The 24,671-nt window shown below is 44.9% G+C and overlaps 1 protein-coding gene across 2 annotated transcripts in view; it reads right to left on the reverse strand.

Annotated features, from left to right (window-relative positions):
- ctnnal1 (catenin (cadherin-associated protein), alpha-like 1) overlaps positions 1-24,671 on the reverse strand; it is a 45,655-nt gene that overhangs the window by 16,838 nt on the left and 4,146 nt on the right. For both annotated transcript variants that reach the window (XM_076755102.1, XM_076755101.1), the window contains exon 2: positions 1,661-1,850. In XM_076755102.1, coding sequence (XP_076611217.1) covers positions 1,661-1,850 — 190 coding nt within the window. The remainder of the gene's footprint in view (positions 1-1,660; positions 1,851-24,671) is intronic.

Consider the following 24,671-nt stretch of genomic DNA (forward strand, 5'->3'; position numbering starts at 1 on the left):
GGTAGCATCTAATTAAACTAGTGCTTTCAGCCTGCCTTTATTTCATTCATTACAGCACACAAGGCTGAAGCCTGCCTGATTAAACTCTGCCTGCAGCTAGGTATTAGAGAAATGTCAATCCTTTACTAACTAGCCCTTCTCTCTGCCGGAGACTTAAAGACTGTCTTTTTCCATGCCTCGAAATGTCTCCATCTTTTTGAAAAGATGGCAAAGAAGACAAAGACGTCTTCTTTTTTTTAATCAGGGAACAGTTGTGCAGTGTCTGTCAGGAGAAGTGCAAGGCAAAACTGTGAAAACACCTCCCGAAGAGGAAAGTGAGAACTGGAATAAATTAGTGACAGTGGGCAACGCACACATATACTTTACTTGGCTTTATGGTTGGACACACACACACACAAACATACACACACGCATTTTCTCATCAGTCTACTCTCCTCCTCCCACCAGCGCTCTCTTTGTCTGAGTTTTAGCCGTCTTTACAAATCAGCACTGTGTGAGGATTAAACGCTTTGCTACACAAGCTGGATCCCCCAACATAAACCTATTATCACAGTGTTGTGTCTAAATTCTTATCCAGTGTGATACTGTTTGCAGTCTGCTCCGTAGGAGGCTATATGAGGTCCTTGTTTTGCCTGATAAGAACCAAGTTTCCAGATAGAAAGAGTTGTTTCTCCAAGCAAGTGGTGACGGCTATCTACACAAAGAACTGCAGGAACGTTGAGATAGACGGGAAGATACGGCTGACGCGTGCGTGAGAGGATTTTGAGACGGCGCTTTAACGGCAAAATGTTAGAAGATAGTGTGGAAACGCTGAGAGAAACAAATTCCTGACAAAACCATCACCTCTTTCTCAGGTTCAATAAAAGCTGAGGAGTGATCCACACGCTCTTGTTTCTTCACACCGGTTGTCACTGCCTCCACCCCTCCTACAACCCTCCGTGTCTCTTTGTCTTTCTCAGTTGCTGCTTTTTACTTGACATGCATCCATCCAAACAGATGAGGCCACTTGCAGCTACACACCGGGCGAGGGGCGGACTACACCCTGGATAGTTCGCAAGTCTATCAACTAACCTGAACGGGAAGGAAGCTGCAGCTGTGAGGAGAAATGTAAACTCCCAGCCGAAGACTGAAAAAATCAAAATAAAACAGGGGTCCTGACCTCAGGTTGAGAAACTTCTTAAGGTAACACAGGAGCAATCTATGTGGCAGTGAATATCAGGAAAACTACACCTTCAATCTTGCCAACAGGCTGACACATAAAGTCTCTGCGAGCCTTCTTTCAGAATCTATTACAGCTGTGCTTTCCAAGCCAGGGCAGACACATTCCTTCCACACAGCACCCTTGGAGTGAAGAAGCACTTTTTTTCAGCCTTTACTTCCAACCTAATAACAACAATGTCTTTAGATCATTCTGGAGGTCTTCTGGTATAATGCTGTTTGACAACCAGGCTGTCCAGACAAATCGAAATGTGCTGAAATCTGATAACCCTGCGACGCCTGCAGGTGATGCCGGGTGCTTAATGAGACTGTCACTGTTTGTCTTAACAAATAAACACTGAAGAGGAGACAGTAAGTCTCATTGGCTGACTGGCTTTAATATCCTCAGTGGCCATTCATGAACGTCACACAGCCATAATACGACGCAGACAAAGATTCGTACCTGCTCTGCGTGCCTCGAAGCAGGCTTGACCCATCTCATCCTTCAGCTCCTGGTTCTCGGTGGCGATGGCCTCCCCGACGGCGACAAAGCGACCCACAGCCACGCTCACTGCCTGGCCCACCCTGTGTATGGCTGCCAGGGTGCGCTCTGACTTCTTTGGCTTGTCTTTATGGTTGATCAGAGTGGTGATCTGCAGGAATGCGTGGAAAAAGAAAAGGCGGACATTATTTATGTGCAGGGAGACTCAGAGTTTACACTTACCAGTTATTTAAGGCTTTGCATTGGTGGATACTTTAGTTACTTTTCCACTGACCAGTCTAAGAGCCTGGAGGAAGATAAATGAATACACAAGTTGCATGGCTGCACCTTGCCAATATAGGATCATAACTTCTTGTTCAACAGTGAAAGTATGCTGTGATAATATGCAACAACATCTCTGACAAGGGAGCATGTTGAGTCTGGAGCACACACTCCATTTGCTTATCAGCGGAGGAGTTTCCTGCCTGTGCAGCTACAGGAGGAGATAACATTTTGGAGGACGGCATGTGGAAAAGCTGCTGTGCGCGTGAGAAGCAGAGAGCGAACTCACGCCCGGTCTCCAACACCCCCAACACAAAATTTCATACAATCTGAAAGCGGAGAAGCGACACACAGCACATGCTCGCACGCCTTCTGTGACAAGACCACTGGGTACACAGGCACACACACACGAAACTCAGGTGGGGCCTCTTAGTGGTATCTGAGTGTATCAATTATGAATGGGAAGCCAATTATCATCAATTATTTATTGATTGCTTCCACTCTCTCCAGCTGTTATCATTGTGGGTGTGAGTGTGTGTATGTGTGTCAAAGCATTTGGGTCAGGGGGGTGGTGGGTGGTGATTTTAATTGGTCCATCAGCTGCAGGTGGTCCACGTGGGGAATCTTTGACGGCGAAGTCTTTGTGGGCCGCAGAGCACACGCTGCTTCTGCTGAGCTCAGGCGGCTGGGTGAGCGGCACAGGAATGGAACGCACCAAAAGACTCTGAGTGAAATGCATTAAAGGAACGTTTGACTGGACTTTGAACAGGACGGTTACAGATCAGCACCTCCCAGGTAGAAGCACGCACGCACACACGCAGACACACACACAGATTGTGCCCAGACGTGACATTAAGTTTTTCGCTTGCTTACTTCACACAATACAGTGAACTTTCTGTCAGTTGACTAGTTGATTAATTGATTGATTTAGATCTACATTCAGCCCAACGGTGTATGCAATGACTGGAAGGACCGCAATTATTTTCTTGATTCATTTTGATCCACTAAAACATCAAAAACATAAATCTGTAATAAACTGTACAGCTGCATTAGGAGTAGTTAAGAGAAAACTCTACACCGAATCATTATCATTACCATTAACTCTATAAAATGTTAGAAAATAGTGAAATTCCCATCACAGTGACTTCAAATATGCCTCCCAGTGGCAGACCACATAAGAGGGACCATAAACTCTGAATGCCACAAACACAGCAAACCTCTTGAGCTGCTGCCCACATCAAAACTGTACATCTCGCATCATCCGCACTGACAGTTTCAGCAAGTATCATGAGTTTCAAAGGTCTATGAGCACTGTTTAACGCTGCTTAAGCTGTTTCACTAAATCAGGAAGCCTCTTCATGCCCATTAGCACTGAGCACAGCACGTCTTTCGTCCCAAGAAATACCTTAACTGTAAATGTGTTTAAAGAGAAAGGAAAGAAATCACTGCTGCCTGGTTTGGCATAAATTCTGCACGGCACAGAAAACTGCACTGCATGCATAAATCCCTGGAACAATGAAGGTCATATCTCTGTACTGCACTGGAGCTGCAACAGCAGTTCTGTTACTCAAAAATCACACTGGCTTTCATCACAGCGCTCATCAAGGATTTTTAACAAACACCAAAGCCCTCCTGTTTTTTTCTATCAAATAACACGAAAGGTCTTGATTGTTAAGAATCTAATTGTGTTATATAACTCATGAAAAAAGAGGGGGAAAAAAAGGATATAAAGAAAAAGATTTGAGTGAACAAAAAACAGAAAATCACTCAAGGGCAGCCTTAACACTGGAGCACCGTGAAGGTGCTCGAAGGCCTAATGAGAGACTGCAGCTCCAACAATGTCTGTGTGTGTGTGTGTGAGTATCACACTGTGAGCTGCTCTGATGAGTAGTTGCTTAAACGGCACAAGCACACAGTTGGAATAAACTTGCTGTAACCACGCTGCTCTCTCTCTCTCCTCCACCCTTTTATCAGTCTCCACCTTTCACCTTTTTATCTTGCTCTCCATTCTCTGAAGGACCATTGTTCGGCGGCAGGATCCTGACCCTCAAAGCGCCCGCGAGGCTTCGGTCAGTCACTTTAAATGTCTCAGCATTAGAGCTTCCCTCGGTGCGAGCCCGGTGTTTTTCACTGACTCACCCATTCAGAGGAGGCTACTCCTCAGAAAACACCAACGCCGGCTGGCTGGACATTATGCAGCCGAACGGAGGGAATTAGGGCGCCGTGACACACGATTCAGACCCACGTCATGAAATAGGCTGTTGTTCAGCGGCAGGTGGCATTCATGGAACAACAGATAGACATTTCTGTGATGTAAAGTGTATGCTTCTGATTGCTGACTCATTTGTCCCTGTCTTTTTCTGTGTGTCTTGTGCACGTCTAAAAAATGTGCGTGGATGGCATTTTTTTCTTTAATGTCTGCAGGGTGCATGTCTGAGTGCAGGGAAAGGCATGATCGTTTCCCCCAGAGGACTTGTACGAGCAAATGGTGACACTCATGAACACTCAGGCCTGGCACTGATCCAGAAAGCAGTGTTTAAGAGGGGAGAGAGAGCACGAGAGAGCGACCTGCGAGTGCGTGTATGTGTGTGAAGGTATATAAACACCAGCACCTGAGGCTCACGGAGAGCGGCGAGGAAGAGGAAGTGACAGAAAGAGATAGAGAGACAGACGGAGGGAAACAACAGAGGGTCAAAATGGCACCAGGAGAAAACCTGATAACAGATCTTCCTGTGTAAAAAAAAAAAAAAAAAAAAAAAAGCTTTTTCCACACTGCAGCCGATGAGCGGAGGGTGAAGTCGGTTTAACAAGATTCAAGTGGAGCATCTGCGAGCGAAAAAACAGTGAAAAAGTCTGTGTGAACTGCACAGAGAGAAGCAGAGAATAACCGCTGCCTGGGATTTCCTCCATCAGGGATTACTAGGTGGGTACGTTTACTGGGCTGTGCAAACAGGAACCGAGCAGGGTGGAGAGAACATAATATTGATACAGTGCCATCGCAGAAGAGAGGCCATTGTGCGTGCGTGCGAATCAAAGTGTCAGTCTCACTGTGCAGAGGTTTGTTAGAGAAACGCCTCAGAAACAGTGAAGTTCACAAAAAGCACAATTCCTCCTGAGTCTCTTCTTACAAAGGGAGCCAAAAATCTTGTTCAAGGTAAAAATCTGATCAGAGACTCAGTAAACAAGGCTACAAATATGACCAGACATCCAATGCCAACTTTCAGGCCTTCACAGAGTTTGATGCTCCATATTCTACGGACGCAATTCGATCGATACCAGAAAAAGTACCAAGGTTCGATTCCCGGCTTCGCTTCTCGCTGGTAGCTGTTGAATCATTAAAGCTGCCTTCAGGCCAAAGGTTAGGGGTGTACTGTATATTTCACCGCAGTCGACTCATTTAAAATGTCTCTTCTCGGTTCATTCTCTCCTTTTCTCACACACACACACACACACACACACACACACACCCCGCTCCATACCATGCTGCTGTGCTCTGCTGCACTCCAGCAGCGTTTGAATGCCAATGAGCACTCCCAACAAAGCAGCATCCGGCCCAAAGCCTCCCAAAACCCGCTGAGGATTTACGCGATATGAAATCTGTGAAATAAGCACAAATGCTGGTTCCGATGCAAAGTCAGACCTCCAGCAGATCTGTTTATTGAACTTCCTCCTGGTTTGGTTGCGTCGACAGGCGTCGCGTCGGCCTGGATAAAGAAGGGTTTGCTGTGGAGGCAAACGGCTTAATCTACTATTTAATGTAATAAATCACATTTTTAGCAGTCTTTCCTTCAATAATGGCTTTTTTTAAGTAGATAAAATGGTATAATTCACACACTGAATGTATTATTTCATTTGAAACAGTTTGGGCCACAAAAGAAGAATAATTAAATGATTAAAATTTTCATTTAGTCCCCTCAGTGCTGCCTGGCAGGGGAGGATACAACCTCAGGTTAAGACCATATTTTCTCCCTTAATACCCTTCAATTTTGAATCCTTTCCAGTCCAGAAAAGACTCAAGATCATCACTGAGCCCCAAACAGGCCTTCTGCAGTCTACTCAGTGCTTAGATTCAATAGATTAAACTGTGATTTGTCGCTCCATTCTACGCTCAGCTGATACTCCAACAGTGTGAACGCTACACTAACCTCCTATTTCTGTTTTGACGTTTTAAGAATAGCTTCGCTAAAGCAACACGCCTGTTAATTCCAGCTTGTTATAGGCATTACTGTGCACTTGACACTGAAAGAGAAAGAGAGAAAACCCTGTAAAAATTTCACATCTCAGGACTTAAAAGAACAGCGTGAGCCCTGCTCCTGCTCCTGCACACACAACTCTGGACATAATCTCTTATAAAGCCTCCCTTTTCCACTCTCACATCAGCACAGCAGAGCCTGTCCGTCATCTTCTTGTTACTTTCTCTGCTAGAATGCAACCAGTCAATTCCCAGTCACCCACCTCTCATCTCTTTGTTGTCCATAATTAGGAGGACAATTACAAGGCCATAAAAGCAACATCAACAGCTTACTCGGAGCAACACAATGCGCCAGCAGAGCTCGCCCATTGGTTCGTGGGAAATCTAGACTAACACCTCAAGGACACACTGACCGACTATAAATCAGAGGGTAACAAAGGCTGGAAACATTTGTGGCTGCCTCCCATGGCTACTGGCTGAGTTTCATTGAATGGCTACGCAGGGAGAAAGTTTGCTGTAATCAGAGTCATTCTTCTCCCTGCTTGTTTTCCGTCTCTGCTCAGATTCTTGGATTGTGCGGCTGTATGAATGAGTAGATAAACGGGTGCGTCTGTGGGAGAAAACTCCAGTTTACTCCAAACAGATCGATTCAAAGCCTCGTTTCCAGTGGTACATCTGCGTCATTCTTGTCATTTAACAACTGCAACAAATCCTTTTGGCAAAAGAAATAATAAAAAGTGAGCGTGAACGAGCTCATCCTGGAGGCCTGACGGGGCTTTTATTAAACACACATTGTGGCCATTCATCACAATAATTGCTTGCTTGGTAAGTGTTATATTGGTGTGTTTATTCGTCTAATTTTTATCGGTGAATCCTTTAAGATTTACTCCGCCTGCTGACGAGACTGAATAAGAACTTTTTTTTTTCCAGTGCAAAAACAAGTTAAGTTTTTAGATTAGGTGAAGGAGCTCATCTGGCATGCAGCTATTAGCAGTCAAGATCAAGGATTTCCACATAGGTGAATGTGGGGGTGTAAACCAGAGGAGGAACATTATCGATCCATCAATAGTGACGTGAAGTTCTTTTTTTTTGTCCACTTCAGCATGTGTGAGTGTGCAGACGAGTATTTGTTTTACTGCAGCACTGCTGTGTGCTTGAATAAGCATGATGTGTGTGTGCAGGCAATGATTGGACAGTAGTTTAAGTGAGGAGAATGTCTGAGTTTTTTAGGTTTGTCCTTGTTAATATGAAAGAATTTCTCCGTTTGTGCTGATATGGTACACGTCTCTACAGCATATGGATCACTTTGTTAAGATCTGCAGGAAAAGGAACACTTCCAGGTCTCATTTGGGCCCATTACAGAACAAAGAGATCATTGTTGCAGGGAGAGCTGCGCCCAAAAGGACACCGAATGTTTGTCCTTTCCATGCTGATTTCTCTTTGAGCTTTACAGGGTTTTTTTTTTGTCTTCCACTGAATCTGAACTGTGAGTTTCTGTTCGGTCTTTATGGATGCAAAGAGAGACGTGGCTGGCTGCTTGCTGGGGACTGCGAGAGAGAGGAAAAAAAAAAAAAATAAGAGGAAAGGGATGAAAGTCGTACTGAACATGCACTTTAATGGGTGAGCAAATTCCTTCCAAATTGGCCACGAGCAGACGGGAGTTCGACGCTGCGCTGGACGAGAGCCAGGCTGGAGAAGAGATACAGGGAGATGAAAAGGGAGACAGGGGAGTTAGGAAGAGAGCGGCTACAGACAGATGGGGAGAGGTGAAGGGAGCGAGAGAATAAAGAGGAGGACATGTCACATCTACATCGTGTCTTGTGTCTTCCTCGCTGTGTATCTGCCACCGCACTCCTCTCTTTCAAAATTCCCTCCCTTGTGACTTCAGCAGCCTCTGTCTTTGCCTCCCCACCTCCATCCGTCCCTCCTTTAGTCATCTTCGGTGTGTGCAGAGCTTCCAGTCTGTCCCTGGAGCCACGCTGCTGCGGTACAGTACAGTGTGATACAGTATAGCAGCAGCTTGTGATGTTTAAGCTGCATCCTTTGGGGTATACTGTAACAGCATGTGCACAGAACAGCAGAAATAACAAAGAGCAGAGCTGCTACACCATCCGACTCTTAAACTTACTACTCAAAAAGCATATGCCCATTCATTCCCCCATGAAATGAGTTCAATTCTAGGGCCCTTATGTTAAGTGCATAATGCACCATACAGCTGGTCCGAATGAATACAGCCAGTTTTCTGGACACAAAGTTGTACACCAGTTGGTCATTACAGAACAAAAACATTAGTAAAACACGCCGGGCCAGCCTCCAATTTACATCCATATTCTGCACCAATGAGTCATGCCCTTATCTAGCAAATGCAAGATGCACTTATTTTATGCTCTTTCAGCTGCCTACAAACACAGTGGAGAATTACATTCGGCTAATGGGAGCGCAAGTTCTCTGGCGTACCTTGTTAAATTAGAACCACAAGGCAGCCGTTCAATTTAGCATAAAGCCTGAGCTGAACCGCATCCATATGTAGTCTTGACTGGTCATGCATTCTTTGGGGATTAGATTGCATATGCAGAGCAATTTTTCACACACACACATACCTGCAGAGGCATTCACACACACTCAAATCTGCTTGAGCTCAGGGGTTCGGGTACAATTGAATCATTATACAGTTTATATAACCCCATAAGCATTCGCCGTGTTTTCATCTAATTGTCAAGCGGATTTGAAGCAAACTTTTGAAAAGTCATAAAGAAAAAAAAAGGATACAAAACTAGAAATTGCAACTGGTTTGGAGCGAAAAACAAGGCGAAGTGTGGTTTTGTCAGAAGGTGGCGGTATAGGCTACACTGCACGTGGCTGTAATAAAGAGAGAAGAAGAAGTAACCAGGAACAAAACCAGTTGCTTCCTCAAAGAAGAAACAAAACCAGCCGCCTTGACCATCTCTGAGAGAATCGTGCTGCCAGCTTCTTCTTCTTCTTCTTCATCTGCTAGAGCAGAAACAGCTGATCAGGAATGTGAGTTAAATGTTCGCTGCAGAACTTATTCAGACAAGGCCTTTCCGTGCCCCATTAATCGCATTAACTCTGTATTGAAAAGGGTGAAAACCACCTCAAGCCAGGAAAAAAACTTTTTTGGTGAAATTAGGGAAGTTCTGTTGTTTCCAAATAGAAAGTGGTAGAAAGAAGCAGAAACTAAAGAATTCTGCAACTTAATCATTGCACACAATCATTCACACGCACACAGCAAGGCCATCAGGCTGCACAGTGAAAAACAGCTGTTTCAACAGAGCAAATACAGGGGGGGGTGATAGAAGACAAGATTAGAAAGCGAAAAGAGAAAGCATGTTTTATTAGCACAGACTATGATTGCTGTAATGAAACTGTGGAGGTCACAGCATTACGCTTCTCTTAATCTTTTCCTGAGACGAACTGACCTCAGATCTGTCTGATTCAGGGACCTAATTTCAGCTCTCCAAACCAGTGATAGCAGCCCAGCATTATAAGGCTGCATCCAACTAATGAAGCTCACTTTTCCTTTCTACCTCTCACACTTTTACACACACACACACACACACATACACACTAGCTGCAGCACCAAACTTCCCAGAGATAAAGATAGAGAGTGCAGTGATTTGGCAGTAGTAGCTGCGACCCTTTAGGGTGATTGAACACAGATGGTTTTACCCAGCAAGACGGATAATTCCAGAGAAAAGATCGCTGTGTGCCTATACGACCACCAGATAACAGGGATAATACCAGCTGATTGCCAAAGAGAGAAGCAGAGAGGGGAGAAGGGAGAAGGGTACGGAGGAGGTGATGGATGTGGGAAGACTACAGAGGCCAACAGACGGGCAGGCTGACAGCCACACAGTGTGGTGGAGCTGCTGCCTACAAACAGATTAGCAGCTCTATGTATTTGTGCCCAAAGGGCAAGCATCCCTATGTGCTTTTGTCTCGTTTGACACTTATTATTGAGCCTTAACTGCAGCAGCATGAGAACACTGCTCAGCATTAGCTTGATATCAATACTTTGTGATATTAGACTCGCCGGTGAACATACTGGAGCAGCTTGAAGAGCCAAATATGGACAAGAGCGGACCTGGAATGACAGTGAATATTTGACTTCCATCCAGGGGAAAACACGACTCTGAATGAACGATGTTCTGTGTAAATGCAAATGTTTGCTGGAGATATGTGAACTTACACTGTGATGATGATTTTGCTCGTCAGTTAAGACGTTTCTTAATGCTTCAGGTCAGTTCAAATGACCTATTACCATTTTGTTGGGAAGAGTAGATCTTGGAACTACTACGTTACTATTGCTCAAGTGAGCTCAATCTTCACGCTGTTATGTTTCCAAGTCGCTCTCAAGGGGCAACCATGTAAGACACTGAGCCAATTTTCACGTTGTCTGGCCTGTGGGTAGACACAGCAAACACAGTGGGGAGAGCAGGTGACAAAGGTTACAGACCAGATGAGGAGCACATGACATGAACACTCGGCTCATGCGTGCCAACAGACACGCAGCCACGGTGACAAGCAGGGGGGCGCTGATGGAGGGAGACACACTAGAAATGGGGGTGCACAGACGAGGGCTGACGAACAGTAAAGGCAGCCTGAATGGCATGCGGGCCAGCAGTTGAATCAGTTTGGATTTTTATCAGATTGTACCCCATTGGAGTTGTATGTGAAAAGGGCACTGTTTGGCCTTCAAGCTTTGGCTCAGCAATCACAGCTGACATTTGAATATGTGGACAGGCAGATTGAATCCACAGCAAACATCAGCAAGAAGGTTAAAGCCGATGAATAATAACTAGCTGCATCCCAGTGTGTATGACCCACTCCTCAAGAAGGCCAATGGCCACCAATTGCGTATCATCATCCTTAGTGGCCCTGAATGACACACGGGCCCACCGTTGAGGCCTTTTATTCAAGAGCTGGAAGACATGACAGTGGGAAATAGTTAATACCAACAAGCATTTACTTGTGCACCAGTTAGAGCTGGGAAGCGTTTGAAATTTTGAGTATGTTTTTCTCACAAAACCCTTTCTGTATTCAACAAAAGAAGCCAATCTCGCAAATGTTGAAGGCTGCGTGAACACAGGCAGCCACACAACAACAGTTCTTACACACAGTAGTCTACAACGGATGTTTTTTTTTGTTTTTTTTTCATTTCAATCAGGATTTATCTGATAAGTAAACAAGATAACAAATCTGTCAAGACATGCAAAGTTTGAGTGCTACAGGCACATTTCTGTCAGCGTTTAATGAGTACAGAGGGTTCAATCCGAAGCTTTAGTTCCAGTACATGCAAATCACATTTCCTGACTAAGAAAAAAAAACTGTTAATTGCACACTACAAGCAGTGAAAGCACGAACCTCGACCTGTTTTATTCCCGTCTATGGGAAACAATAACTTACTTTTTCTTTTTAAATGGCTCAATACAGGGGGTTGAAGAAATATGTCTTCATTCTCACTGTGAACCATCACATGAGAGACGCCAGAAGGAGGCCACACATGGGCAGTTCTGTCTAACTCGTATGTTAGCGGACGCAGTGTTGTGCTCCTGGGCTCTGTTCCAGCCGCTGATACGAGGCAATGTTTTATCTGCACTGCAGTTTAACTAGGATACTTTGCACCACCTGCATTATTCAGTGAATGAAACAAGTTTGTGTACACGTAAAAATGATGTAATGGAACTTCGGTCTTTGGAAAAACAACTTTTTTGTTAGCATCAAATTATGCCGCTGGTGTTACAGAGGCATGCTGTGTGTGTGTGTGTGTGTGTGTGTGTGTGTGTGTGTGTGTGTTGCATGTGACCCTGACATATGGAAAACATGGTGAGTACAATGCCGGTTAAAACATGTTCCTTGCTCCTCTGACCACTGTGGCATGCCAAGGCTGTGATGTCTGCAATAGCTGTGTAGCAGTCGAATCGAGAAAAGACAGACAGTGAAACACACACACACATACATACACACACACACACACACACAGCTTGCAGTCAACAGAGCACAATACCGCTTTTCATTCCTTCTTGCTCACGTAATTCTCTGGATAGAAGGTGGGAGGGGGGGGAGGGAGAGGCAGAGGCAGACAAAGAGAAAGTCAGGAAGGGGGGGGGGGGTCAAGCAAGGAGAGGAGAGATGTGCCCTGAACACAACGTGACTGCTGGGTCAAACTCCCTCTGGCTGTCTCAGCTGTTCACCTGCCCCTTCTCCGCTCTACCTGGGGAAGCATCTAGGAATGTACTGTGGGGGTCAGCATCGGATACAGAGCACCCCGAGGCGCTGGCTCACCTGGGCCTTCAGACCTACATGCACCGAGCTTCCCATGCTGTGACAGTGCCTCCTCTGTGCTGTAACCATTTGCTTTACTGAGGGAAAAAGATAGATGGAGAGGTTTATATAGATTTGCTTTCCTTGCTTTTGCATTTGTCACACTCATGTGAGAGTGGTGTTGCTCCTCTCATCTAACTCTTTCTCTAAAATGAGCAACTTTTGGATGGCAGACATCTGACTGAAGATGTATATCTGATCAGGGCTTCACTCTTCTTTTCATTCTTAATCCCTCTTCTCGGACAGAACTGAGATTTCGGCTGCTTCCACTGTACATTTTCATGGTCAAAGCAATAACATGACTTGCTAACTGTCCCATCTGTCCTCATTGCAGTGGAATCTCTGCAGGCGACCGTGACTTTCCCATTAAAGCTGAGGTGGCATCTAACCCTTGAGTAGTCAACTGAAATGTTAGCTCCGGGCTCTTCTCATGACTCACAGCATGGCCAACGTGTCAAGCGCCGTACTCTTTCCCTCCTGCTCCAGCTTTTGTCGCACCATGGCACAACAGCAAGCGCTGCTGCAGCGTGCATCATCATTTTTTGGGGGGGGTAGGTTTGTAAAGAATTCAAGCTCGGTTAGATTAGCTGACTCACCAAGGAGCCCCTTGAACATAATGAAAAATGCAGATATGTTTCACTGGACAAAGCACTTAAACCAATTTAACAACAAGCATATCAATCAAAACATTTTTAATGCCGACAGTGCAACCTTGCTCTGTAACTTTCTTTTGGCTGAGCCTTCAAAACAACGTCAAAAGTAGTCTTCTTTGAATGGAATAGAAATCAGACAATTCAGCAAGTCCAACGCTGGTTGCATTATTTAAACATATTTTGAACCTGTGCTGCCATCAGTCGCTTCTCCTGCAGCTGCTGTGGTCGTTGAGGGCGCCCGGCTCTGCGTTACGGCGATCTGACAATCAGCTCGGCCTGCCCACGTGCAAGCGGAGAAGCCAAGACAACAGAATAGACTGTGAGGTTGGCACAGGGTAGACAAAACCAATAAACTCAGCTCATATTTTCCAAGGGACCATTCACTGTCAAATAAACGACAAATATAATCCCACTTATTGCCTGGTGTTACAGCTTGGCATCGATCCTTGGTGTTCTGCCACAGTTCAAGCGTTCATAGCCTCTATGAAACCTCTCGGAGACTGATTTCCAAACAAGGGGGGGATGGAAATATGGCCCAGGGTTTCCAGATTACATATTTGTGATTGTTTCCCATGAAGATGAGTATTCATCTCCAGGGCTTGGCAGCAGACTGGCTTACCACTCGTGTGCCATAGCAGGGTAGCGTTGCCGCTCAGGGGAGTGGAAGCGAAAAGGGAAGCAGAACAGGCTGTGTGCTTCCTGGTACTCCATCATGGCTGTCTGAAAATAATGGGAAATCTATCAAGTCTTAAGTGGGCCCACCGAGGGTGCTGAGCAGCAAGCTCTCCGGAGTCACTCTGACCTGAGCCAGTTGTAGTTTATGTGTGACACATTTTGACAAGCAAGTTCAAATCAGTCTCCATTAAAACAGCCATCGATAAAATACACTTTCATTCACATGCTTAGTGCGCATATGCATGAAAGCCGTACTTGACATTTGAGTTGACGTTTTACTTATTCAAGTACAAGAACGTCTTGTGGGGCCTCACTGACCTGGTTTGTTAGTGCACTGACAGTAACACATAATCTACAGTGTAATCAGAAAGGCTGATATGAGGTGCAGGAAGCCTAGAGGGACCAGCAGCAGCTGATAAGACAGAATGATAAACCTGGGAGAGACGGACAGCTGTGATGGGGAGATAGGCGGGAGAGTGGCAGAGGGCATACAGTAAATAAGGAAAGAGGGTGGACAGCTAGGACGGAGAGAAACAGAAGGCTGAGGGGAACCAGAGAGCAAAATGAGTCTTTAAAACTGTAGTGAGCTGGTGAAGAATTTCCTCTCTCGGTGTGGTGGATGGACGAGGGGAGACAGTGCGAGTGAGTGACCTCAACGGTCGTTGCTGAGGAGGCAGACAAACAAAATATGGCCGTGGATCGATTTTTGCTCTGTTAACCACGATCCAAGGTTAACTAAGATGGGAAGGGGAGCAGAGGGAATCGATCTCCTCTGTTTGCAGAACACCGGACCATGACACAAACCACTGTTGTGGTTCACCGACCTTGTTTCTCGTCAAAAACCCTTTACAGATTTTGGGGGGAGGGTAGTGAGTAAAAAAAAAAACTTGATCACAATTAATCTAATGGCAATACGGCATTAAAAACAGCACCAAGAGGCACTCAAAGGCAAAGCCCTGAACACATATTATGAATACAGAAAAGTATGAAAAGTTTATTAAAGGTGTAACCTGAATGTTTGTCTCTTCTTCCAAGAGTGTCTGATTGATTTTTTTTAAAATGTGACCAACTCAATTGTTATTGTTATATTCTAATGATGAATAGTCTATTAATGGGCCAATAGTGATCAAGATTAGCCATTACATAAATGATTGAAAACATTTTTTTTTTGTCTCTTTGGTCTCTTCAGGTCACTAAATACTCTGCAGACAGAAAGAGGAGATATTGTACAGAGAAGTTGTTTCTGGGTGAGTAAATGTTGATGTTACTTCTAAAAGGGAAGCTAAAAGAGGCCAACAGGAATGCTGAGCTTTCAAGTTTCATAATGAGGCATTAATAACACCATCAAGCACATTATGTTTAGGAAAGTAATTTAGAAAACACACACACACACACACACACACACACACAAAGGGCAACCATTTACTGCACGCTGCCATTAGAAACTGACTACAATTAGCTGATAATTACACCATCAGTAATCAATACAAAAACACATCATTAGACTGTAAACCCTTAATCAAACCAACAAATAACTGCTATCAGAGGATGTCTGACAACCTTATCGTACTTTAGCACTTGGCTGGAGTTTCTGTGGTGGCGACAAAACTTTAGGGCACGGCTACCTTGTGACTGACGAGTCGGTACCACGTTGTGTCGTTGGGTTCTCATTCAGACCCAATCAGGACAGAGCAATGGGTATCCTCCCCGGCTCCACCTTCTCTGCAAATATAGTCGCTTCTTTCTACGAAAATCCAAGATGGCAATGGTCATTCAACTCAAGGCTTCCAAACAGGAATCCACGAACCATCAAGGTCAAGCTACCTCTTATGAAGAACCGCTTTAATGTGGTTGTGAATGTTGGTCCAAACATAAACATGTGACGTTTTCTCCCATCTCTACAGCGGGAACGGCAATTTTCCTCTCTCACATTACACATTAGAGTTTGAGAAGTGTGAGAAGTGAAAAAAATTCCACCAAGATAATCTGAGACTCTGCAGCTGAGAGGGATCTTTTCTGTACTTGTTTTGAGCAAAACACAAAACAGAGGAGGCTCTGCTGTCAAATGAATAATATAACAATAAGTCAAACGTGTTTCCCTAGATGTATCATTAATGTAGCCCCAGTCTATATGCTGGGGATGGGCTCAACCCTTTTCTACCAGTGTGTGGGTGATGATACAGTAATAGCAATGCACTTGAATTGGCTGGCATCTGCTGGCAGCTGAACGCCACTAACAACATCTCATTCTAAGGGTGTCACAAACAGATGTAAAACATTGCATAAAACACCTTAAAACCCCCAATTGTTGAAAATAGCCAACAGGCAAATCATAGTCTAGATTGAGAGGGTCCCAGAGTGTGTAGCAAGTCATGTCAGCTTGTAACAAACCAAAAATAGACCAAAAAGAAAAAAGGATGCTGACGACAGGAATTGTCTTGTAGCTTACCGCTCTGGGTGGATTTAACTGTTATCATCCTAAAACCAAGATGGCCAGCCTGACAGCACAGACATCTCTGACCTAAGCAAGTTTTTGCAAAACATCCAAGAACATAATATCAAAGACTTCTCTGGACCAGGCAGAAGGGCAATGCAGATGAGATCCCACCCATTTGGAAATGTACACCGTATGCAGTTACAGATCTCTCCAGGCTACACTGGGCTCTTTGTTCCACAGAAAACCAGGTTATTTCATGGAGACGTCTCCTTCGTACTTTAGCCTGGGAGTAAATCTTTTACAAGGACGTGGCAGTTGTTTAATCTGGCAATGAAACGTAACAAAGGAAGCAAAACGGGGCAGAAAAAAACAGAGACGTCAAATATTACATCTGTATGTGAGGCCTCCGATCTCTGCATCAGCTGGCAACATTCAGGGGAACGCTTCATAACTTGCAAACAGCCTTTGCTTGGATGCTGAAGTCATCTTTGGTTTCACTAATTGAATGAGACTTACAGCTCTGTAATATAATATTCTTCTAATCGTATTAGGCAAGTGGTTACATTCCAGGAAGAGGCAAGAAAGCAAACAAAAAGGTTTCAGTGGAAGGTTTAGATCGCAGACATGGCCTGTTGTGGGCATGCATTAACAGACTAAAATTTCCAATTAATGAATAACCAAAGCCAACGATCTTGATTAAGGTGCGTGGTATTCAAGCTCCACAGAGGCCACGACAAAAACAAGATGAATAATTTAGATCTGACTCACCTTTAGAGATGAGGCACCTTCAGAAGAAACAATACAGAGGTAGGGCCCAATCAAATCCAGTGAAATTTTCCCCAGACATTGCTTTATTCTTCCCAGATTGTGTATTTTCTCTTTCAGTTTCTGTCTAATCATGCGGTGGCTGAATACAATTTCCACAACTCAATGACAAAATATACTAAATGTAATGAATATCGATGATTTTGATGTAACACAACATTGCGCCGTTTTCACCAAACAGACCTTCTGCAGCACAGCCTCCACCGGGCAAGTGAGTCTGACCGAGGCTACTCTCACGTTCGGGCATCACTCTTCCTTGTTTACAATGCTTGACCAGAAACAGGTGTAGCTTTTTCTTTTTTTTTCAACAGGAAATCTGACTCATACAGCCATGAAGTCAAACAAACTCACATCTCGCGTCTGCCAGTGTGGTTGCACTGAGCGTTTGTTGAGTGATGAGCTCTTGCTAGCCCACCACCTCTTCAACATGACTCTGTGTGTGTGTGTGTGTGTGTGTGTGAGAGAGAGAGAGAGAGAGAGACCAACAGCACCGTTTAGGGAAGGGAAAGGGCAGGGAGACACTTATTTATCTAACTTGCATTCACATTTTCACAATTTCTGCAATATTTTGCGTTTCACAGATTCAGATTCCGTCTGTTTTCTGCATCATGGAAATCACAGGGCCCCTCGCGGGCTATAACAAATCTTTATGTGCCGCGCCAAAACACTCTATGGGACCCAGAGCACTATTTCTACTTTGTTCTTGCTATTCGACTCCAAACCTTAATTGTACCCCGCCATGATCTCTTTGTTGTGTTGTTGAAACGTGATATGAAAGCACTTGAAACGGGCATGCTCCAGTTCCTCGTGAAGCTCTACATTCTGCCTTAATTATCTCAGTAAGGATCTCCTGGGCCAACAGTGAAGACTGATGAGTACCTGTGTAACACCCAAAGAGGCGGAACTGTAAATCGACCCAGCCTGTCGGTGAACTATCGCCAGATCCATCGCCCAGCACCATTTAGATGAAACCAATCCAAAGCGATCATGACAATAACAGCCTGCATCTTCATGTCATCGTATCAGATTTGTTCGTGAGGCCTCACAGAGCTTTACCCTGAGAGAAAAATAGCAGCGTTGGACTTTTCAAGCGTTCAGTCAGCTTGGTCTCAATAACACATCAACCACAGCACAAACAACCCAGAGTCACTTTCTCGGGTGCAACATAGCATGACGACAACAGGCTGCTTCCACAGCCCGGAGGTACGAACGTCGCCCCCCTCAGGTTGTCTTCACACTGAGCCGTGTTTAATGACTGGGTAATTATATAAAGTCCTCAACAGGATAATCCTAACTGCTTGCCAACTCAGCCTCGAAAACATTCCATCAGTCATCATGATGGGTAATTACAACTAATGGACAAATAATAGTGTGCAGTGAACAGTGTGTGAAAGGGGCTTAACCAGGCTGTGTGACAGCCTCCCACAGCGATAGCATGTTCTGCAGAAGGAGAACGGCTGCTTTGACCACACTGACCCAGCACACCTGACACAAAGGCACTGGCTCGTTTCTAAAATAATAAGGCTTGTTGTCCTTACATGAAGACGCAAAGTGACAAAGAACAATGGGCTTGTTTCGCCTGTTGAGGCGCAAATCAAATAAAAAGATTTTTTCCCTCCCACTTTTTGAGGGACTGTAATTTTTTCTTGTCTACAGATGAAAGGCAGGTGTGTGAAGATAAGATATCAGGTGTGGAGGAAAATCAACACGACTGCAAACTATCCCCAGAGCCACACAAACCCTCACCTAGAGGGAGAAAAAAGGGGCGTTTCTGAGAACACGGCCTTGAAGGTTTGACATTTGAGAAGAAAGGGACTTGAAAAAGTGAACGACTACATTAATAAATCAATGAAGCGCGTCGAGCCAAACATCAAAACGCTCGATGCAGAGGGATAGCGCCTGAGCAAGAGGATTCGCTGATGAAAGTGGTGAGCGAATGAAGCGAGGCCAAGTTCAGGCCCTTGGGGGTGGGAGAGGCACTAACTCATGCATACCAGCCAGTATGGAGAGCGTAAAGGTCTCATCCTTAGAGACTTTGACTTTTGACCCGAGCCGTGATGCTCCTATAAAGACACAATTTCAGACAGCACTCACACGATGCACATTGCAGGAGCATGAAATGTGAGCCAAGTGAAGGAATGCAGCCCCCCCCAGCTTCAGGCTGCATAATGGCCTGTGTTGTGACACAATGACTCTCTCACACACATTCATGGGGGGCTTAGGGAACATGTTTTCACTACATTATTGTTATTACATATTTGAAGTTCCAGTAAGGCTTACTCAAACCGCAAAAAACCATTTATTTAAGCCAGAGTCAGGAGCAGAGATCCAATGTAAACAGGAAAATAAAGCCCCACCCATAATAAATACTCCTATCAGTAACCCTCATATTCAAACACAAGTAAAGGTTTCATATCATCAGCAGCTCAAAAAGCTCCTTTCAGCCCTTCAGATAACAGACACGCTTGAATGTCCAGAACAAGCGGAACATTATTTATAGAAGGTGAGTGACTTTAACTTATTTATAGGGGTTGGCACTCTGAGTGTGTGTGTGTGTGTGGGTCCACCCACACTGCGCTGTGTTTTACCGGCTGGCTGGCCCCCAGCTGTCACCCACCGGCTCCAGTCACCCAGAAACAGTGACAAGATGAGAACTCCCTCACCATACTGATGGGTATCAGGTACTTTCAGGGTGTCGATGAAGGACGAGCATCACTAAGGTTGGACACATCAGCTGAGTCTGCCCTTCTCTACGTATTTCTGCCTCATCAGCATTCAAACCGTAAAATGTGACGCAAATAATCTCTACAAGCAATCAGGTTTATATAATGGGACGATCTGAGGGGGACGTCTTTTCCTCACAGTCGCTGACCTGTTAAGATCCAGCGCGTCCATGCTGGAAGCTGCCACTTGAAACGGCAACTTCAAAGAGGCCTGTGAAAATCTGGCCGCTTTAAATATCGCTCCGTATTTGAGAAGAAACCCCCGTTTGTTCAGCAACAGCCGAGCACCTCTGTGTTTTCTTCACAGCGTTCAAGATGCTATCTGCCCGCAATTGTGCTTTCAACACTGCGCTGGCTTCCTAAAACATTTCCCCTGAAGATGTGTGACAAAAGCTGGTGAGAATAGCTTCATCCCGATCGCTCTCAAGCGTTCTATGTCAAAGAAAAGGGACGGTCAAATCTGGCCGAGCTGGTTACACGCTGTTCCCGTTACTGTTCTTCAGAATAGGTGCAGGCTTGAGGATTAGGTCTCAGTTTACAGCACAGAAAGAAAAAAAAAAAAAGGTACGAGATCCTATGAGGAACGGTGAGGCTGAACTTTTCAGCTCTGCGCGCCACCTGTAGCCACCGGCTAGGTTTTCAGCAGGCAGCGAAATTAATGAGGTTACGCGGGGACGCCGGACTCTCTGGAGAGATTGAGATTAAAAGTGAGAAAAAAGGGGGCTAAGTGGAAAGAGACGGGGAGACACTGAGCACAAGGCTGAAGGCAGAGAGCGAAAGAGCAAGAGAGTAAGGTGTGTGACAGGAAAACAAAATCAGGAAATTGGGCAGAGCAATGGAGGAAGGGTGGAAGGCATACAAACACGGTGCAATAGCTTCTTACATACTGATGCTTCCTCCTCAAACCAACACCCTGAGCTCACATCGTAAAATGAAGGATTTCGCCGTGCGCTCAGTCTTACTAGACTTCACGTTCTACTCTGCTGGGTTTTATGGCCTCACACTGAGAGCGATACTGCGGCACAAGGTCAAAAGTGACACTTTCTGACGCATTTTACAGAGCAATTTATCAGATAACTGCTAATTAAACATCAGCCAGCATTTGCAATAAAAGTAATATAGAAAAAACACTTTCATATATTTATATTTATATTCTACCATGGGAAGAAGGTTGGAGTGACATGGCATACTTTAAATATTTGAGATTTCTGCCTATTCAGAATGAGCAAAGACAAGGAAACGTTTGGTATTCTGTGTTCTCCATGTCCTTCACACTCTCTTTGTTCTGTCATGTCAAACCTCATCTCTTTAAAAGAACTCATTATCGAGAGGGGAGAAGTTCAAAGACGCTCGAAGAAAGCAATTAACACATACAAGCCAGACTGAAGGATTCCTCTGCGGTACAGTCAGCGATGTTGCTGCTGGAGAGGGAGAGGAGAACAAACACGATGACTACGAGAGCTCTGGGATGTGCGTCAGATATTTCTGTGTTGTATGGCCTTAAAAGGAATGAATCATTAGACAATTACGCTTCAAGAGTTTATGTAACATTCAAAGCAGACAACAGTATTGACGAACAGCAAAGTTTCTTTTTCAGAGGGCCTAATCCGGCAGTTTATCCCCACGTTAGCTACCTATCCTCATAGGATCATGAAACTAAATCGTGAAGTACGGGATTGGCCTTCCTCACAGGGCAGAGGTTTACAGAGACGTGAGGTGTGCAGCGTGAGGGAAAAGGCAAGTACTGTACTTAAAGGTGCTAAAACCCTTAGAGCCAGATTTGCATCAAAATGAAATCATGGAAAAAAAGACAAAACACTGCTTATTAGTGCAGAACTTGCCTGAGAATCATCGCATTTTTAAGTTTTCTTCGGCATCAAAGTATGTAAATCAAAGTAGGACTAAAAATCGAGGCGACAAAATCCATTAATGAACTTTTTTCCTGTTGTACTAAGATGACACATTTTTGCAATTTTGTGCAACATTTTATTCATCTTTATAAGACAACCTCACAAGTTTTCCTACCTTCCCCAGCATTTGCACAGCTTCCCAGCAAGGCCCATACCCCCCACATTGACAACAACTGTCCTAGTCAATGTCATGTGCAGAAGACTGGAATTATCACTCCGCCGAGCCAAGAAACCGCCACCACAAAGACAATGGGATATAAACAGCTGCCTGCCAACTACTGATCTGTTTGCCTGTGGTTGTCCAGGCAGCAGACAATATAGATACGCTGCGTGATATCTCTGGCAATACATGACAAGACGAGTGGGAGGATACATGGTACAAGATTACAGTAAGTGGGCTGTCCTTTCACACACTTCAGTCTCCTCTGTCCTGACAGCATGTACGGTGACACCTCGTGTTTCTGTCTGTCCTTATATCTCTGCCTGTTTTCAGTGCTGCGAGGTGGAGGCCGGGCAACAGTGTTCCTGCTATCTTATCAAACTGGGTGCCTTCTTTAAAATGACGCGTTGATGTTGAAATTTTACCGGCTTGCAACTACAGAAGAACTGGCAGAGAAGCCGATGTGCTGTTTCCCTTAGAGTTCACAGATGGCCTCTGTGCAACCGCACAGTAATTCATGTCAATAAGCATGTCCTTGTCTGTGCTTCTGGGCGTGTGTTTATGCATCTGTTTCAATCCGCAGGGTGCTTCCAGTGAGGCCAGACAACGTAAAACACCACGCTACATTAGGCACCACATCCGCGCTGATAGAGATCTCTTCCTGCATGCTCACCCTCACATGACACGTCTATCTAATGACCATAAACAGAAATGATCATATGCTGTAAATACAGGCTGGTAATTGGCCAGCAAAAATTCAGTATCTACATATTATTACAGATAATATCCTGCATGGTCTTTATAAGAACTCGTTTTCAACAGTTTTCTTAGGGACTATTTCCAAAAATCTCAGCGTCAGACACCTCAAAACGTGGACAAATGAATCCAAACTATCTGCGTGACCAAAAGCCACTGGAGGACCCAACTTTATAGACAACTGGTCCCTGAAATTGCTTTCCACTTTCAGTTGACACTGAAGTCTTAGAGCGATGTGAGCGCAGGTAATGTCACTTTGCGGCTGTCTGATAATGGGAAGGATGGCTAATCAATACTTTATCAAGCTCCCAGCCACAGCAATACATCTTGGTGGGAGGCAGAGGCTTTCCTTGAGACAATTAAAAGCGGTTATCGCCATTAGCCACAGCCTTCAGATAGCTTAAACGGCAGAGGGTGAGATAGCTTTTTTCACCGTTAAGTTAACTCTGCTGCTGGGGTGACCGGTCCCTTCGGGGACACGTGCGATCACTCACACACCTAAACGAAAACGCACTCACAACGATACACAACTTTCTCATCTGGAAGTATATTAGCCAGGGAGAGGTCGATGGATCGACCGCTGACACGGACCCTTTTATCGGCACTTAAAGGGAACAGAGACCTGTAATGACTCCCCTGACAGCAATGGTGAGAAGTGAACGAGGGGGGACAAGGGGGAGGCACTGGCCATGCAAGCCTTGCACATGTGTGTTTACACTTGTGTGTGTGTGTGTCATAGAGAGATACAGGAGAGAGTGAGGGTGGGAAGTTTAAAAAACAATCATCAAGAGAGAATCTGAATTCTCCAAACTGACAGAGTTAGCTGACTAATGCAACCACGTTAATGGAAAACAGGGGGAGCTGAGTGGAATTACATCTCATTTCAATTTGATGACACAGGCGTGTTGACTGCCTGTGTATACTACCTACCACTGAGCAGGAGCTCGCCTCAGATCCTCATTTACACAACAATAACGTGAGTCAGGCTTCACTGTGATTCATATATTTGATGTTTAAACCGGAGGGGATCCGTTGAAACAAAACACTAAACCACACGCTCTGCCAGTCTCAAATTGAAGGAGAGGAATGATAACTATGGACAAATGAATGAGCGTGAGAGTTAGCGTATGCGCCGGCCACTCTTCAAAATCTTCCACTGATGATGGCAAAACAAGAAAAAATGGTGGCGTGTGCTGAAAATGCGTTATCAGACACTTTGCTGCTTTGGATCGAGGCCTTTAAGAAGGCTGATAAAGTGACTCAAAAAACGCAGGCGACGACACATGAAACCCCAAACACCCAGCAACCACAGATTCATTTGGTTTCTGTCGTCCGTGAGCAAACAATCACACATACCAAAGAGTGCAGATACACAGACACACAGACCACACTGGAATCCCCCACCCTTCTTCCACAAACACACACTAATACACACACAAAAAGGTGTATTTTGTCTCATTCCCAGGAGGTTAGTACGTGTCGGTCTGTGAGTGTGTATGCACGCGCATGCATGCTTGTGGCGCACTGTAATCCTCATGTGGTTTCACCTTCATGCCAGGGACGCATTTGTCTTCATTATCATCATACGGCTGGAGGAAGCAGATCTGTTAGGGCTCGTGGCAACAGCAATGCCTCTCTGTCTGGGTATAAGAAACAACTTCACTAGCTGGACGTTTGTCATGTCACCCCACCACAGGGCCAGGGACGCTAAGATGGAAATAGTTCCCCTTACCTCAATAAAACTCCATTTCCAAGATTTCCAGAAAGAGGGCTGAAAATCTGACTGATGGTCGCGCTTACAGGGCCGTTAAATGAGGAGTGTGTTTATGGGGCGCTTTTTTTTTTTTTTTTTTTGGTCAGCGTTTTGTTTAATGTGGAATTTATGTGACAAAATGCTAACACTCTGAGCAAATCACACCGTCAAAACCTGCCACTGAGCTTTTGTTTGGGTGATATATCAATCCAGGTTTGTGCGCAAAACGAACACGGAAAAGCTTTTTCACCCACGGTCCTTTTTTTGGCACATCACAAGACAAAA

The sequence above is a fragment of the Chaetodon auriga genome, chromosome 17 (genome assembly GCF_051107435.1).
Source record: "Chaetodon auriga isolate fChaAug3 chromosome 17, fChaAug3.hap1, whole genome shotgun sequence".
Taxonomy (NCBI): Eukaryota; Metazoa; Chordata; class Actinopteri; order Chaetodontiformes; family Chaetodontidae; genus Chaetodon; species Chaetodon auriga.